General features: G+C 43.2%; 2 protein-coding genes across 2 annotated transcripts in view; one reads left to right on the top strand and one right to left on the bottom strand.

The window, feature by feature from the left end:
- Positions 1–371: 371 nt before the first annotated feature.
- Positions 372–6,846, top strand: npm3 (nucleophosmin/nucleoplasmin, 3). The gene is made up of 5 exons (XM_080740521.1): positions 372–533; positions 2,703–2,788; positions 2,895–3,014; positions 4,224–4,317; positions 4,708–6,846. The coding sequence occupies exons 1-5, from the start codon at positions 461–463 to the stop codon at positions 4,815–4,817; spliced, it is 483 nt and encodes a 160-aa protein (XP_080596647.1). The 5' UTR covers positions 372–460; the 3' UTR covers positions 4,818–6,846.
- A 5,208-nt stretch (positions 6,847–12,054) lies between these two features.
- oga (O-GlcNAcase) overlaps positions 12,055–18,023 on the bottom strand; it is a 45,867-nt gene continuing 39,898 nt past the window's right edge. Inside the window, exon 18 of the mRNA XM_080741031.1 lies at positions 12,055–16,610. Coding sequence (XP_080597157.1) covers positions 16,474–16,610 — 137 coding nt within the window. The 3' untranslated portion in view covers positions 12,055–16,473. The remainder of the gene's footprint in view (positions 16,611–18,023) is intronic.

The following is an 18,023-nucleotide window of genomic DNA, read 5'->3' as shown; positions in this document are numbered from 1 at the left end:
AAATCATCTAATGGGGATCCCAAATAAATTAAATAAATACACTTACCAGCCAGGGGAATAAGGCTACTACTGTGCGACGTCAATCAAGGACATTGGACTGTAATTTTAAAAATAACTAGTAGTTATTTTAAAATACTTTGTAGTAGACTACTACAAAGTACAAACACAACCACACTTCATAGGCTACTTTGATGGACACTACATGATGTCAAATGTTTGTTTGAAATGTTTCACACATGTTTTTTTTCTCTTTTTTTTTTTTTTTTGACGAACTACTCTACTGTGGGCTGTGGGCGGGGCTTGACGGCGCACAACGATGACGACACACCCTACGCTCATAGCCTGCGACGCTAAAAGTGTTGTTCCTTCTCTCCTATGCTTCTCTCCATTGAACTGATCACATTCTTCTGATCATCTCTAAGCTCTAATCGATCATTTTCCTATCGATCTGCGGGACAGCATGTCTCTCAACGACGACGAGTCTTCGGAGGGGATGAGTGGAGGAGGATCCAAGCTGGAGAACTTCCTGTTCAGTAAGAAATGAGCACATTTACACCCTGCACACTGCTGGCAGGCTGTCGCACACGTGGGTTGTTCTGTACAGACAGACAGACAGTGAACAGCATGTTGTTGAACAATGTGTTCACACACGGTTTACATGTTATACTTATGTTCATTATGGCTTAAAGCAAACCAAACTTGTAATCATGTGTAATAATTATCAGCTCCATTTGTCATAGCCCTGAATACAGGACGGTCATATACCGTGCTGTATTCAGGGCTACATTTGTCACTGGTGTCATCATATTATTATGACAGTTTTTCCCCCCTTTTTGTAATTGATGTTATCCTTTGTAAAGTACTGTGTTCTATCCGTCTTTCAATGTTATATGAGATACATAAAGTGGTTACTGTGTAGGATCTCCTTTTAGTTGACATTGTACCAGTGATTTGTGCTGTCATGAAACTGTACTTTTTTCCTATGCAAAACTTCTGATAAATTATTCAATCAATCAATCAATCAATGGTTTAAATCAAACCAAATGTGTAATCATCATGGGTAGCCTAATATGATCAGCTCAATTTGTCACTGCTCTTGTCATCATATATTTAACTTTCATTTATATACTGTCAGAGACAGAGTTAAGGAGAGACAACAATGCAGGTTTAAATAATTCTCTGTATTAACAATTCAACAGGATTTATTTTTACAAGGCTCCCTCATTGTATCACGATATATATACGATATCTCTAGAAAAACCAGCACAAGACCAGCAGTAAGACCAGCACCAGCACCAGCACAAACCAGCGCATGTTGTGTTTTCTAGCTGGTCTGTGCTGGTGCTGGTGCTGGTTGTGCTGGTCCCACCATCTAAACCAGCATGAACCAGCACAGACCAGCACCAGCACAGACCAGCGCTGCTGGTCTGTGCTGGTGCTGGTCTGCGCTGGTCTGTGCTGGTGTGGTCAGGGACCCCCAGGGGACCCCCCTGAGAAGTGGACCAGGTCTTTGCTGGTTTAATTTGCTCTTTGCTCTGGTGCTTGAATCCTGTTCTGTATTCCATATTAAATTGTGACATTATTTTTGACATTGTGGGTGTGAGTGGGATTTGAACTTACTACCTCCGGCACTTCAGTCCTGCACTTATCCTCGGCGCCACCGGAACCTGTTAGTTAAAATGGGTGTTTGTCCCTATTTGTATATGACCAGCTTAGACCAGCACAGACCAGCACAGACCAGCACCAGCACAGACCAGCACCAGCACAGACCAGCAGTAAAACACAACATGTGCTGGTTTGTGCTGGTGCTGGTCTGTGCTGGTTTATGCTGGTTCATGCTGGTCTGTGCTGGACCAGCACCAGCACCAGCACAGACCAGCAGTAAAACACAACATGCGCTGGTTTGTGCTGGTGCTGGTCTGTGCTGGTCTGTGCTGGACCAGCACCAGCACAGACCAGCAGTAAAACACAACATGTGCTGGTTTGTGCTGGTGCTGGTCTGTGCTGGTTTATGCTGGTTCATGCTGGTCTGTGCTGGACCAGCACCAGCACCAGCACAGACCAGCAGTAAAACACAACATGCGCTGGTTTGTGCTGGTGCTGGTCTGTGCTGGTCTATGCTGGTTCATGCTGGTCTGTGCTGGACCAGCACCAGCACAGACCAGCAGTAAAACACAACATGTGCTGGTTTGTGCTGGTGCTGGTCTGTGCTGGTCTATGCTGGTTCATGCTGGTCTGTGCTGGTGCTGGTCTATGCTGGACCAGCAGCAGCACCAGCACAGACCAGCAGTAAAACACAACATGTGCTGGTTTGTGCTGGTGCTGGTCTGTACTGGTCTGTGCTGGTCTATGCTGGTTTATGCTGGTTCATGCTGGTCTGTGCTGGTGCTGGTCTGTGCTGGTGGACCAGCATGGGACCAGCACAGACCAGCATAGACCAGCACCAGCACCAGCACAGACCAGCATGAACCAGCATAAACCAGCACAGACCAGCATGAAAATTGTGCTGGTCTGTGCTGGTTTTTCTAGCAGGGTGAAAAGGCATATCGTGGAGACATTGTATCGTGTCAACGATATTTATCACCATATCGCCCACACCTACAGTCATGTTGCCATCTCTCCCCAGGTTGTGAACTGTGCACTAAAGTTAACATTATATAGAGCGTTATTAACATGTTAGTCATGTTGTCATCTCTCCCCAGGTTGTGAACTGTCCACTAAAGTTCCCTTCTACACTTTCCAAGGAGACGATGAGGAAGACCTGGAACATTTCCTGGAACTAAGAACGGTGGGTGGATGAGTATAAAGTCATTGTTGTTAGAGTTGGTGAACAACATTGCTCTTTGAACTGACGTAAACCTAAACCATAGTGCATGTTGTGTTGTGTGCATTAGGTCTGTCTGGGAGAAGGTGCCAAGGAGGAGTGCAACATGGTGGAGGTCACAGCCATGAACCACCAAGGAAAGACCATCTCTGTGCCCATCGCCAACCTTCACATCAACTGTCTGCCTATGGTATGTAACCTAACATCAACTGTCTGCCTATGATATGTGGATGGTTTTTCAATTTATCAAGGTTGTACTTACCGTAATTGTTACATCTTTTGTACAGGTACATAACAGTAAAACTTGTTTTGGTTTGGCTTCCTTCAGACAATGCAGTGGTATATATAAAATAACAGCAACAAAAAAGGGGGTAATAATAAAGACAATGACATAAAAAGATTTGGGAAAAGAAAGAAGAGTGCAAAAGAGCGAAGAGAGAATAACGGAACATGCATAAATGTGCATAAAGTTTGGTATAATGTACACACCAACAGCATTTTGTTCAGTAGTAGCTACTGTACAGTACATAACTGTTTTGCAAATAACTTCAGTGTGTTCTATGTGCAGCAGGTTATATCACAGCATTATATTTATGTACAGTAACTTGCAGCTGATTTCCTGCAGCCACATGTGGAAAGTGTACGGCAGCAGAGCTTGGATCTGCTCTTTTTCCCCTCTACACCAAACCTATTTGCCAAAAATCTAGATCACTTAGATCTGCTATTATTGGCTAAAGTTCTCAGAAAATGGACGCTAGGGTTCAAGTGGTTATTATAAACAAGGAGAAAAAAAAAGTTTCTATCACTCAAAGATTTGGAGGACCCCCTGTAGTAACTCTGAGGACCCCCTAGGGCATACATGGGCAACTGGCGGCCCGGGGGCCACATGCGGCCCCCACCTTCACTTAATGCGGCCCACAGGTTAATATCGGAATACTGATATATTATTGATTTCAGCTGACAAACAAACATGCGAACATGACCTGCTTTCATTACTTCGGTCCATATTAGTATTAGTAGCTTACTTTTTTAAATGTCCAATGTATTTGAATTCATAAAGATAGCAAAAGAACATATATGAAATGAAATAAAAATGTTGCTTTTCAGGGTTCCAATTAAAACATAGCTAAACCTAATTTAGGATTCCAATAAAAAAATATCAAAAATGTGCCAATCTACAAGCTCAAAACGCGTCGCGGTGCGACACGTTTTGAGCTTGTAGATCGGCTATTTTTGATATTTTTGACTGTATAATTATGCATTGTGGCCCTCTGAAGTGAGGTGAACATATAGTGGCCCCCTCCATCATCAAAGTTGCCCACCCCTGCCCTAGGGGTCCCGGACCCCCTGTTGAAGACCCATGCTGTAAGTGGTGTTGTTGTGGTTGTGTTTCCATCAGGTGTGTCTGGGAGAGTTTGAGCTGAGGGCTCCCGTCACCATCAGGCTGAAGTCTGGATCAGGACCGGTCACTGTCAGCGGTCTGCACCTCATCGGTAATAATGACACCTAGTAAATGATAAATATAACATGTGGTCACTGTCAGCGGTCTGCACCTCATCGGTAATACTGACACCTAGTAAATATAACAACATATCGTTGCTTAATCTTTTTTGCTTTTTCATAAATGTCTACAATCTTTCGCAACACTACACATTGTGAGCTTGTAGAGTCCTATATATTTTTGTTTTGTTTGCCGTAGGGATGCTACGGTTCAAGAATTAAATCGGTTCAACTTTGAACAGCCACAGATTTGTTCTTCACTTAACTAAAGTGGTATTGCACATTTTGTTCAGGTCTGCGCATGCTTTTAACGCGTGTCTTAGCTTGACCTGAAAGGTTCCTGTCTTTTGGAGCAGTGACCACATTGTCTTGTTCCCCCACAGCCTCGGAGGAGCAACACTCTGACCTGTCTGATTCTGACGACGAAGACATGGAGGAGATGTCGCCCGTCAAACCGGCCAAGAAGAAGAAGTGCACTAAGCAGTGTTGTTAAAAATCCAACACCACTCACCGTTGGATTTTAAGAGACACCGTGACCCTTTTGTACTTTACCCAATGGACACATTTTATGTAGAAACAACCAACCATCTACTAATGCACCATGCCTGAAGCGATGAAACAACAAGTAACATGCTGTTTGAGTCATTCTTCATTTATACAGGGTTGCGTGCCGAATATAGGTGATCTACAACATCTTGTGGACGTTTGTGGTTTGTCTGTTTTCGGCTAGCGCCTTTCGGAACCTCTCCCTCCGCTATACATCTCAGAGACGAGGTTCCTGCTCCTTACGAGCCCATATGAGACTTTTCCTGTGATAGTTCCCCCAGTTTTTAACGATTCGTACCTTTACCAGACATGGTATCCAAAAGGTAAAGGTCCCATACCGGTCTCTCATATGTTTAAATCGTTTGTTTTGTCATGTTTTCGTCAGCCGGTGGCCATTTTTCTCGCCCCGACAGCTTGGTGGCCAAACATTTCTGCAACACAGATTAGGCCAGGCGCGTGTGCGCATTACTGCCTCCGTAAAATTTCACTGGGAAAAACATAGAACTGGCTGACAAAACAAGCGATTTTAAAAGTATTGTTTCGACACATCACTTGGATTTTCTCCACCGCTAAAAAAGTAGACAACTGAGAGACGGGTATGGGACCTTTACTTTTTGGATACGATGTTTGGTGAAGGTAAGATTTGTTAAAAACGTGGCGAACTATCGCCGGGAAGAATGTAAGGAGCAGGAACCTCATATCGGAGCTGTAAAGCGGAGGGAGAGGTTCCGAAAGGGGAGATCATTTTCGGCAAAACGTACATATAAAGATAGTTGCCGTTTTGGAGGCAGGTTCACCTTTTTTCATTTTCTAATAACTTCCTCTGTTGGTTGGAGGACTCTTTGCCTTGGCAGTATGTTTGACTGCAGACAGGACGTCCCAAGATTAGTTGGACCACCATTTTGATATTGATTTATTCAGTCTTATATGCTGTGACATAAATCACCCAACAGTTGCTGGGTGAAATGAGTCTTTCACAGTAAAAAGAAATAATAATAATTTGTGTGTTTTGCATGTTGAGGGACTTTGTGCGATGGGGAACAACGATTTGGAAAAGTAATCTCCCTGCCCTCAAAACCATGGTTCTGCCTAACAACATTTCTCAGATTGAAGGACAATTTTTTTTTTTTTTTTTACAAGGGTTGTAATTACAGAAAAGAAAAGATGAGTGTTAAAATGTTTTAATTTACTGCTTTCTATTGTTTTAGCGATTTTTGTATTTTGATTTCAGTAGGTGGGGGCATGTGTGCAAGTGGCTAAATATGTCTTTTTAGACAAGCCGGCATTTTTTTTTTCTTTTACTATTTACACCAGCCACAAGTCACATCTGCCCATGAAAGATTGCGGTGCATCTTGGGGATGGGATTTTTGTGTCTAAAAATACATATTTTGCCACTTGCATGCAAATCTAAATAATTAAAATCACCCTTGCTGTAAAAAAAACAATGTTGTCCTTTAAGGGCACAGTCACACCGCACTTTTATTCTACCTATGAGGGAGGATTCCGACAATGTATTTCAATGGGAATGGAGTGGTTTGCTGCCATTTGCGGATTTCTGCTAAAGAAAGCTACATTCCCATTGAAATGCATTGTCAGAATCTGCCCTCATAGGTAAAATAAAAGTGCGATGTGACCGTGTGCCCTCTGTTTATATATCGCCACTCTGGGGCAGAAATCCCGTACCTCCCAAGTTTCAAATTTGTACGTTTTTTCACACAGTAAAGCCCTGCTTCATCATACAAGGCCGTCGCACAAAGGTAGTGAAAACAGCAGATCTGCAAGCACACAACGCCTTGCACCATCGGCTGTTTTCACTAGTTCAGATCATTTTTAAAATGATACATACAAAACGAACGTCTTGGACAAGGTTTTCACCGACAACGACGATATCCTTGCTCTGTGAGATGACAATCTTGTGGAGTGGACATGTTTTGTATGTTTGGAGAAAGTGTGAATATAAAAGTTTTGAACTGGTTCTTGGATTCCTTCATTTCCCTTGTGTTGTGACGTCATGTTACACAAGATCTTCTGTCACACGTTATTTTAAAGTCCATAACATTTGTTAATACAACATCACAGCAATGATTTTAACCACTTAAAAAGTAACCTCGCCCACCAGGCTTTCTCGCCTGGTGTTCGTTCACAACAGGCCGTTTGGTTTCCGCCTAGAGCGCGGAAACCACTAGAAGAAGCGGCGTCGCTTTGATTTGGTTCCCTCCGTTGGTTTCCCCAATCCCTATTAAAATGCTCGAGTAGCCTAGTGTAGTCTTGTTAGTCCCTAAAAGTTGGACTAAAAGATGCATATACCAAACTTATTTTTCAAAAGCAAAACTACTCTGCAACAAGGAGTTTATTAGGTAGGCCCTAAAAGTATGTCCTTGAGTGCAGGGGAATATTTGGGGTTAAAACTGAATCCGGTTTGATCTTTCCGGCAAATTGTAGTCCTTTGAATACTACAAGATGACGTTTTGTGGTTTCCGCTCCAGACCGGTTACAAACCCGAAAAGTGAAGTGATCCCAGACTATTTAAAAAGTGGTTAACTTGGGGAGAAATTCCAAGTTAAACCTGCATCAAAATCCACAGTTGTTTATATCAGCCACGAGTCGACGACAAAAAGGGAAGAAACACTTATAATGGTTTATTAGTTATGAATCTTATCTTACATACAAATCTTACATAAATTGTTACCTTTATGAAGCCCCCCACCCCTCCCCTCTCCAGCCCAGGTTTCTTTAAACAAGGCAGAATCCAAAATAAAATGTACAATCTTCTAAAGCCCTCTCAATTTCCAGCTAAGCTCGTCAGTCACACTGAACTTGGCCCAAGATGAAAAGCCTCGACGCAAGACTGCAAAATGAACCATTTTTAAAAAGGGAGCGTTGAAACATCCATCTCAAAAACCGATAAGAGAAATCATAAACGGTACTTTTCACAGACAACCTCCTTTCTGAGCAGGGCGTTTGGAGCTGAACGAACAGAATGCTGAAGACAAGTTCTCAAAACCTTACATTTCAAGGGACCATCAGAACTCAGTGTGTGCAAATGGAAACAAAATGGCCCCCGTGGATCCATTTGTACCCGCTCAGTCTCGAGGAGCATTTAGAACCCTCCCTCCCTGAGTCCCTGCCCTGGGGTTTGGATCCTTTTGGATTTGAACGATTCCGGTTCCTTAATCAGGGGTTGACACTAAGGTCTCAGAGGCACTTGCCCGTAGGGCAAGTACAGGTCATGTTCTACTTGCCCAAAGGTCATACCCAGTTGCCCGAAAAGTAAATCGTCCATTATAAAATGATAGGTAAGATTTTATTTAGCGCTCAATTTAACACTTATTTCTTTACTTTCTGGGTCTGCGCGATAAGAAATGTCATACTGTACCTCAATTCCAAATACCTACATAGCTATGATTGAATATGTCTATGGTTTCACCCTTGTTTTACATTTTTAAGTGTAGCACATTATACTATATGTAAACAGTGCTATTATTTTATATTCCACTGACCAGAAGACCCGTTCAGGTGTTTAGACAGATATCTGGTCTTGTGTTTATAGACGCTTGCGTCCCCTTCTCAAATGAGCACTTGCCTGGTCGGGCAACCTGAAAGCAAACTTGACCTGCCCGGAAGTTTTATTCACCTGCCGGGGGCAGGTGGGCAAGCCTTAGTGTCAATCCCTGACTTAATGAATGAATCCCTCTTAACGATTCCTTATAGGGCAGGGGTCAGCAACCTTTTTTGAAATGAAGTGCCATGTATTTATTTTCTAGATCAGTGGTTCTCAACCTTTTCTGGCCGTGACCCCCAAAATAATCATATTTTAACTGGGGACCCCCCCACCTGACGAGCATTAGAGTTGAGGCATAAAATATTGTATAACACGGTTGGTTCTATTGTGAAAATAGCAGATCTACATGCTCAAAACGCCTCGCGATTGCGAGGCGTTTTGAGCATGTAGATCGGCTATTTTCACAATTTCTGCCACTAAGATTTGAAAATTTGGCTAATGTTTAATTTGACATTTTAGAGTATTAAAAAGTCCTTACATTTTCACTTGAAATGTGCAGATACCCTCTATAGACACACTTAAAATTTATGTTGGTTTGTTTACTGTTCAGTGAGAAAACAATGTTGCACATTAAGTAAATCATCTGGGGACCCCCCAAAATAATTTGGGGGGTCCCCTGGGGGTCACGACCCACAGGTTGAGAACCACTGTTCTAGATGGTCAGTGTGACACAGCCATGTCACCATACGTTTTAATGAGACCCCATCAAAGATTCTGACATATTTGGATCGTCAAGACATTGTTATAATGATCATTAGACTCTCTCTCACACGTCTGCCAGTGTGCCAGTCAGTGATCACTAGCCTCGTACCCGCCCTCTTCCGGAAACCATTTCATTTGTATCCTACTGGATTACGGAAGTTGGTCGTTTACTAGGCTAAGTGGTCACCCTCCCCTGTGCCAATGTTGGCACCGTGCCAAAGGTTGCCTACAGGGGGTTCCAAATGGACCCTAACAGGTCTGGAACTCTGAGAGTACAAATGGTCAATTTGTATACTCAAAAATTATGGGGGTCCTTGACATGTAAAAGTGAGAGAACTAGGGCATTACACAAGTCGACTCCCACCAGAGAAAGTCGAAGTTGAAAAAAAAAATATATATGTAACGGAGGTAATCTGAACCTCCCCACCCGGGTTCGTACCCGGGTCACGTCCAATATCTTAACCACTAGACCAAAGAGACATCTCTTTCATCCGGGGGAGATACTAGACTTTTGAGGCTTCAAGGCTGGGCGGGGCTGCGACTCTCTCCATCACACTTATATAATAATAATTCCATCTAATTTCTGCCTCTATATATTTGACAATTTGGACAATGTTTAATTTGCCATTTTAGAGGTATTAAAAAGTCCTTAAATTGGCACTTCAGAAATGTGAAGATACCCTCTATACACTTAAACTTTATGGTCTGTTTGTTTTCAGTTGAGTGAGAAAACAATGTTTCACATTAAGTTAATCATCTGGGGACCCCCCCAAAATAATTGGGGGGTCGTGTGTGATGCGATGACGTCATCAAACGATAGTCGACTTCAATTCAACTTTCGAGTCGACTTGCAAAAATCACAAGTCGTTAATGCCCTAGTGAGAACCTCTGTTATATAGTAATCATACAGCAGACGTGAAGTCTACATAACCTGCTCTGACAGTGTGATGAAAAACCGCTTCCAAATGCCATGGAACCCATTCCGGGGTCCCCGGACCCCACTTTGGGGCCTTTTCCACCAAAAGAACCTTGGTTCCAGAACCAGTGCCGGTTCAACTTTCTTGGAACCTTGGTTCGTTCTTGCCAACCGGCTTGCGTTTCCACCAGATTGAACCAGAGCCATTGTCCCCCAGTTCAGATGGTGGTTCACTGGAAAAAACAAGGATTTTGTGGCTCCAGTTCCGAACCAACCTTTACAGTTCGGAACCAACTCTGGTTCTTGGTGGAAAAGCTCACCTCTGGTTCATCCCATTGGTGGGACAAAGAACCAGAACCGGTTCTTTGTCGGTGGATAAAGGCCTCTCCATACTTCGACCGAAACCGCCGTTTTCGGTCAAAAGGTCCTTTTCTACCATAAAATGATATCCCTCGGGACTTCTGAAAAGCATTGGACCGAACGAGAGTTCAGAAATTTGCACGTCGGAAAACACAACTCACCGAACATTTCGGTCAAAGTATGGAGAGGCCTTTAGGCCACTTTGAGAACCACCGCTGAAGACCAAACCATTTGGGCAATTAACCAAAAGATTTTTTTTAAATCAAAACCCACATCTAGAACCAAGAACATCGACCTTGCTCATGAAGGTTAATTGAGAAGCAGGTTTTCTTTAATGTTTTTTTATGTCTTACATATCAACATATTGACAAGAACAAAATGATCATGTGGATCCCTCCTGATCGACCACTTTAAATTACATTATACTTTGTCGTACAACGGTGTTGCACGAATATAGCCGATCTACATGGACCCCTGTAAATCCGCTTCCACTTACTTTTTAACCCATTCAGGCCTAGAATTATTGAATGCTTTAACCAGTGAAAAATAGCAGATATACAAGCTCACAGCGCGGCACCGAGTTCTGCACTGCGAGCTTGTAGATCTGCTATTTTTGAAAAAGTCGTGAAAATGTGTGCACATCTTTGACTATTATGTATTTTCAAAGCGAACGTTTGTAACTCAAATTTTGCTTCTGGGGGGTCCCTGGAACTAGATATTTTGAGATCATAGGCCAAATAAATATCATTTTGGGGGTCCTTCACATGAAAAGGTTTGAGAAACCACTGAACTAGCAGTCTCTCAAGAACAGACTGAGCTCCAGTTAAGTGAAAAGGACCTTTTCTTTGACGATGGCTGGCCAGATTGCTGACACAGACACATTTTATAGAATCGGGTAAAAATTCAGATTTTCACGATTTTTCAAAAATAGCAGATCTACAAGCTCGCAGCTTGTAGATCTGCTATTTTTCAATAGTTAAAGCTTTCAATAATTTTAGGCCTAATAATCGTTCATTAAGCGAAATTGAGACTAAAGTTTGAAATAATCGTGATGCTGGTTTTGAATTTGAAGTCATAATAATTATCGCCCGGCCCCGGCTGTTCTACCATCGCAGAGAACGGATGTCCATAAGAGCCCAGGACGTGCTGGGCTCTCTCCCCTCCCCCCTCCCTCCCCACCCCTCATGTATCATAAGATGAGGTTGTTCTAATAATGGTCTCTGCCACAGCAAAAACCCCAACACAACCTCACTCATACCTGTACATGCACGTCATTTTAGAATGAATGAATTAATGTACAACAGTATCAAAACAAAAACGTCACATTGGCAGGCATCTACTGAAGAAGAGCATGAGGAGAAAACAAACAATAAAAACTGCTGATCCGTCAATCATAGAATATAAGCAACTCAAGAGCACTTCTTTTATGGTTCAAAAGTGCCTTCTTTTTTTTTTCTTCCTTTTTACTTGGTAGATTTACAAAAAAAACTAAAAAACAATAAACAGAAACGAAACGCATCAAGAGTATAAAACATTCAAGACGTAAGATAAAAAAAAAAAGAAAAAAAAAAGAAAGAAAAAGGCCTAAAAGAAATATTTTGTTCCAAACCCCCGACTCTTTAGGGGGGGGTGGGGGGGGGGGTGATCATTAGCGCCACTTTTGGTGACAGGATTTCGTAACCTTCTGCATTTAAGGACAACTTTTGTTTTTTTACAACAAGGGTTCATATTTTAGATTGTAATTAAAGAAAAGAAAAAGTGAGAGTTAAAATGTTTTCATTTGCTTCGTTCTATTGTTTTATCGTGTTTACCGTGCTAAAATGTGGGGCATGCGTACGCATGGGGGCATCCGTACAAATCCGTGGCTAAATATGTCTTTTTAGACACAATAAGCCAGCAGTTTCTTTATAGCTATTTACAGTAACACTTCTAGCCCCCATAAGTCACATCCAACCATGAAAGCCAGGTTGTGTTGTATCTTGGGAATGGGCTTATTCCGTGTAAAATGACATATTTAGCCACTTGTACGCATGCCCCCAACCACTGAAATAAGAATCTCTAAAACAATAGAAAGAAGTAAATGAAATAATTGTAACACCCATCTTTTATATTCTTTAATTACAATCTAAAATATGAACCCTTGTTGTAAAAAACTAATGTTGTCCTTTAACAGTGGTTCTCAAACTTTACCCCCAGAAATCAAGAGTGTACAAATGGATCTGTACAGCTGCAGTGGGACCCGTAAGGGTAAATTTGGACGGCAACTTTGAGAACCACTGATCTACAAATAACAAGTGCACTCTGCAGCAGTGGTTCTCAACCTTTTCAGGCCACGACCCCCACAATAATCATATTTTAACTGGGGACCCCCCCCCACCCTGACGAGCACTAAGAGTTGAGGCAATACATTTTGTATAACACGATTCTATTGTGAAAATAGCAGATCTACATGCTCGCGTTTTACATGTCTCGCGTTTTATGAGGCGTTGTGAGCATGAAGATCTAGTATTAAAAAGTCCTTAAATTGTCACTATAGAAATGTGCAGATACCCTCTATACACTCAAACTTTATGTTGGTGTGTTTACTGTTGAGTGAGAAAACAATGTTTCACATTAAGTTAATCATTTGGGGACCCTCCTGGGGGGTCCGACCCACAGGTTGAGAACCACTGCACTTGAGGGCCCCGAGGCCAAACCAGAGAGAACATTCATTGGAGAGTAAGTGTGCAACGCCATGTTAATAAAACAACGCAGGAAGGAATGCAATTAAACAAGACAACGTGAGCGATCACCAGGCGAGCGGAGCAGAAGGGTCTGCTGAAGCTGCGTCGTTGTGTGAACGTGGAGCTGAGGAACAACGCAACCTCAGATCTGCCACTGTTTTCAGGGCGTGGATTTAGTGGTTATCATTATTATTATGAGCGTACAAACTTCATAACTCTGGTATTTAAGCCTGATGTAGACTCTGTTGTGCGATGGGAGATAGCCGATCTGCCAGCTCGACTGTAGCCTGGGTGCCAGCCTGTTAGCTCCGTTCCGTGATTTGTTTTGTTTCTCCGTATCATAATCTGGAAAGCCTCCCATCTCCAAGGGGAGGTGGGACATAGAAGCGGGATTCACACATCCGTGGCTTCCGATTGGTCTTTGGTGATGTCTGTCAAACACACCAGTGTGCTGAGTGTGTTTATGATGACGTTGCTACGATAACCCTACTCTGATTCGTTGGAACAACATCCAATCACAACTTGCTTCCTGAAATACGAGTCAACTGAATCATTTCCAGACTGTGATGCAGAGAGACAAAACAAACCGAACAGGCTACCAGGCTAGCTCGACTGAGCTCAGTAGACTAAAGCTACTTTTCGGCATGTGACACCGTCTTACGATAAGAATATAAATTAAGCGTACATTTTACCAATCTAATTCCTCAAACTCCCCCTGCACAATGTTTGTCTACATTGCACTGAGGTTTTAAGTGCCGATGGTCTGAATGCCCCAGGTCTTGTTTAGGTTAGCCACACACTGTCATGACTCTTGAGGGCCTAAAAGAATAGAAATGTTATTTGGATTTCATAAAATAAAATAAAAGTCGACATGAACTGAGAGCGACACAGTCCCGTGATGGGAGTACATAAATTAAGCGTAGCTAGGCATACTGATGGCTGAGCTTGATGCTCAGAACATACACCCGGTGAAAGAACAATTTATGAGAGAGAAAAAAGTCAAACATTTCTGAAACCTTTTTGCCGTCTCTTTGCCGAGCGATGGGCCAACGCGTGTCACCAGTTTTTATCAGAGTCTGAATGACACAGGTTTAGAAAAGCCGTGAAATAAAATCAATGTCTAAACTCCTCTGGCATCTGTGGCGTAAAACTAAAGTAAAACAAAAAGAGAGAAAAGGCTTTTAACTGAAAGGCGAGCGTTGAAAAGGGACATTTAAGGAAAAGGTTTGAAAACATAAGGCTAAAAAAAATAAGCAAAGCACTGAAAAGGTAAGGGCTTAAAATCACGTTCATTAACCAATGGAAACTTCTCCCTCTGCTCAAGCAGACCGTGGGGAGGAGTCAGTCATTTAGATGTAAGCTTTATCCATTGACAGTGATGATCAATTACTGCAGGCTCTCAAACTAACCACAACAAGCCATAATATTTCCATCTTCCATATGCAGTAGAGATCTATTGGCATATGGATGCTAGTCACGCCGCATGAATCAGTCAAACACTGTGACAAATCAAAGGCCTGCTGGTTTCAGGATCACCTTGGCTTACAGCCCGCACCAGGGGTCTTCAACGTTTTCAGCCCAAGGACCCCTTAGTTGAGAGAGAGATGAAGCAGGGACCCCCACAACCTTTTCATAGATTCCATATAGTTTCATTGTTTGACAGCGCAATCGTCAGTGTATTTTGGATTCATGTCAATGTGTGTTTTCAGATATTTAACCACTTGAACCGTCAATACTTAATAAACTTGACCTTTCACTCTGTAATTAGTCTGCTCTTTTCCCCCCTCTACACCAAACCTCTTTCTGTGAGGCGTTGTGAGCTTGTAGATCTGCTATTTTTGGCTAAATCTCTCAGAATAAGGACACTAGGGTTCAAGTGGTTAATATAAAAAAAAGGAGGAAAATGTTTCTATCACACAAAGATTTGGAGGACCCCCTGTAGTAACTCTGAGGACCCCCTAGGGGTCCCGGACCCCCTGTTGAAGACCCTTGGCCTACACAACGGTCTCCTAGCTCCGTCTCCAGGGATAACACAGACAACGAAGCATCTTGTTTTTTCACACTTGTCTCATATTTCAGAGACAGAGACTCTGCATTATGTCACATTGGGGACCACACGGACGTAGCAGCTGCCAGAATACATGATAACGCCTGATTTACACTTAGTTGTGCGCGGGTGGCGCGCGCACCAAAAATACAAGATCTACAAGATCGGCTATTTTTCCCGGTACATCTAAGTGTAACCCAGCCTTAACACAACGGCTGCCCCCTGAGCCAAACTCCTTCACAGACCAGATAAGGTTTCCATGGTAACGCGCATCTCAGACGCTTGCTACGGGACGCAACGCAGCCAGAAGCAACGGAGAGCGAGCGGCCATTATCCACTGACTCCTATTCTATGCTGAAACATAAAAACGTCTTTTTCTCTGAATAAGGTGCAAATAACGCCGAGGAGGCCGATATATCCGCTTGTTTTCACGGCGACACTATGCCGTGATGGTCGGCCCCGGTTAGGATTTTAGTTTCGCGACCGTTTGTAAACAAACGGATCTCCTTCCTGGATCGTCAGTGTATACACACACGTGCACACGCACGACGCTTCCGGGGCTCTTCAAAATAAAGCGTAAGTGAATGGTGGCAGCCGTTGTGTTAATGTTTGAACCCGCTGGCGTGCCTCTGTGAGCTACAGACACTGCGAGATCATTGGACATCCTCACAATAGAGGGTATGCGCGTGACATCATCATCATACCAGGAGGTTATGCAGGAACGCCTACTGAGTGGCAAAAAAAACTACTTTCTGGACAGGTGACAGCCCATACATCCAAACAGAACAGTCCAATCTGATTGCATTAAACGTGTTAAGCGATGTTAAACTCACTCAATTTGCCATTCACTTTAAGCCTGTGCACACCCTCTATTCAACGCAGGAGGGGAAACTCATCCCGACTCAATTCAAACCGACCCAGCCCGTGTTTGGGGGAACGACTTGACTCCATCGTGGGCCTCCTCGACCGCTTGTGGATTCTCAGAAGGAATTAATTCCAAAATGGAGCCATTTCTTTTAACGCGTATAGGAACAGAAAACAGTACCAGAAATCTGTGCTTCTTCTATCCACTATCTAAAAACAGGTTGTTCTGGGCTGGCTGGCCCAGATCATGGTTATGAAATATAAAAACTCAAAAGTTTGTCTGATGAAGGTAGCAGACACATTTTTTCTTTTTTTGTTGTTTGTTGTTGAAAAGCCCCCTCCTCCCCTCCCCCCCTCCAGACCAGAGGTGTGTTCTCCTCCCCCCGTGCAGGGCCATAGTCTTGGTGCAGCCGGCGTTTCAACTCTTCTTAGAGGCTGCGTCCCATAATGATGATGTCTTTGGGGAAGCCCTCCATCTTGGCCACCTCGAAGCAGCCCAGTTTATTATAGAAGTCCAGCATCCGCTTGTCGTTGTAGCGCACCTCGCAGAACGCACCGCGCGAACCTGCAGGTTTTATAACCACACACACCAAGAACAAAGAGAGACCTTTTAAACGTTATGTTTTACAAGAAGATGTTCAATATACAGGGACTGCCCATTGGTCCGAAGGTTCATTAGTCCGAATTTAATTAGGGTTACTGAGGTTAAGGTTAGGGTTACAGTTAGAGTTAGGCATAGTACCTTCGGACTAATGAACCTTCGGACCAATGCCATGGCACCCAATATACAGTTTAAAAAAAGAAAAGCTTGGATATTGAATAAAGGGCTGTCCATATCATGAATGATGGCTATAAACATAATTCAAGATAAAAAATAAGGATAATTATGCATGTAAGAATCAACAATGATGAATGATAAGGTGCTGTAAACATAGTGGATGTTATCCATGTGTTGAACATGACACCTGTTAACTCATTTAATGCCACAGACATAGATTGACGAGAATCATTAATTAGACAACTAGGCCACTGACGTAGATTGACCAGAATAGGCTATTTCTGTTATAAAATAACTCAAAATACATTATTTTTGCCGGATTTTATAAACAGGTGTTTCATTCGAAACACTTGCTTGCCTCCAGTGGCAGATCATGTGACTGAACGTGAACGCGGAAGTGCACGATCCATTCTGGGTCTGCTTTGATATGATTCTGGTTAGACTCCATTATAAAACACACATAACTCCTCACCCGTAAGTCGCAGCTTCAATCCGAAAAAAGATCTGAGCAGCTGGTGGCAACCCGGTTCCAATCGTTACCATCACATGCACGGAGCGCGTGCATGTAGCACCCAACGCAAAAGTAGGTATTTGCTAATTTTCTTCTGATCTAGTGAATAAACTAGATTTCAGTCCCTGGGTCTACCTACCGTTTCAGTCTTTTTTTTTTTTATATATATATTTTTATCCCACGATTTTGCAACCCATTTTCACCCAGTGCCAATTGCCTATGTAATCCTGGGCTCTGCTCTCAATCTGCCGCGCCTGGGGAGACAACGGACTGACCTCATGCTTCCTTCAATGCATGAGTAGTCCAAGTTGTTTCTTTTCACCTGACAAGGGGGATTTCCCCGGGATGGACGTAGCGCGTGGAAGGAACACGTTATTCCAACCAGTTCCTTTCCCCTCCATCAAGCGCCCCGGCTGGCCAGGGGGAGGCATTATTGAGACCAGGATTACTGCATATTTTTGTGAGGGTATCAACCCTAGGAGACACGGGGAGAACATGCAAACTCCACACAGAAAGGCCCTATCGCCGACCCCACCTAGGGTGTGGGCGCTGATGACGTGGAGGGAGAAACACGCCCCCAGCTCCCACAGCGTTTCCCGGTGGGAATCGAACCCAGGACCTTCTAGCTGTGAGGCGAAGCGCTAACCACTGCGCCACCGTGCCCAGACGTTTCAGTCTTTCTAGTGAAT

This window comes from Nannobrachium achirus, assembly GCF_963921795.1.
Source record: "Nannobrachium achirus genome assembly, chromosome: 13".
NCBI lineage: Eukaryota > Metazoa > Chordata > Actinopteri > Myctophiformes > Myctophidae > Nannobrachium > Nannobrachium achirus.
Note: the sequence above shows the minus strand (reverse complement) of the source record. Positions and strands in the feature narration are given on the sequence as shown.

Excerpts from the sequence above, each read along its gene's own strand:
- npm3 (XM_080740521.1), top strand. The coding sequence starts at position 461 with ATGTCTCTCAACGACGACGAGTCTTCGGAGGGGATGAGTGGAGGAGGA. Across the intron at positions 534-2,702 it reads GCTGGAGAACTTCCTGTTCA|GTTGTGAACTGTCCACTAAA; the intron begins GTAAGAAATGAG and ends ATCTCTCCCCAG. Across the intron at positions 4,318-4,707 it reads CAGCGGTCTGCACCTCATCG|CCTCGGAGGAGCAACACTCT; the intron begins GTAATAATGACA and ends GTTCCCCCACAG.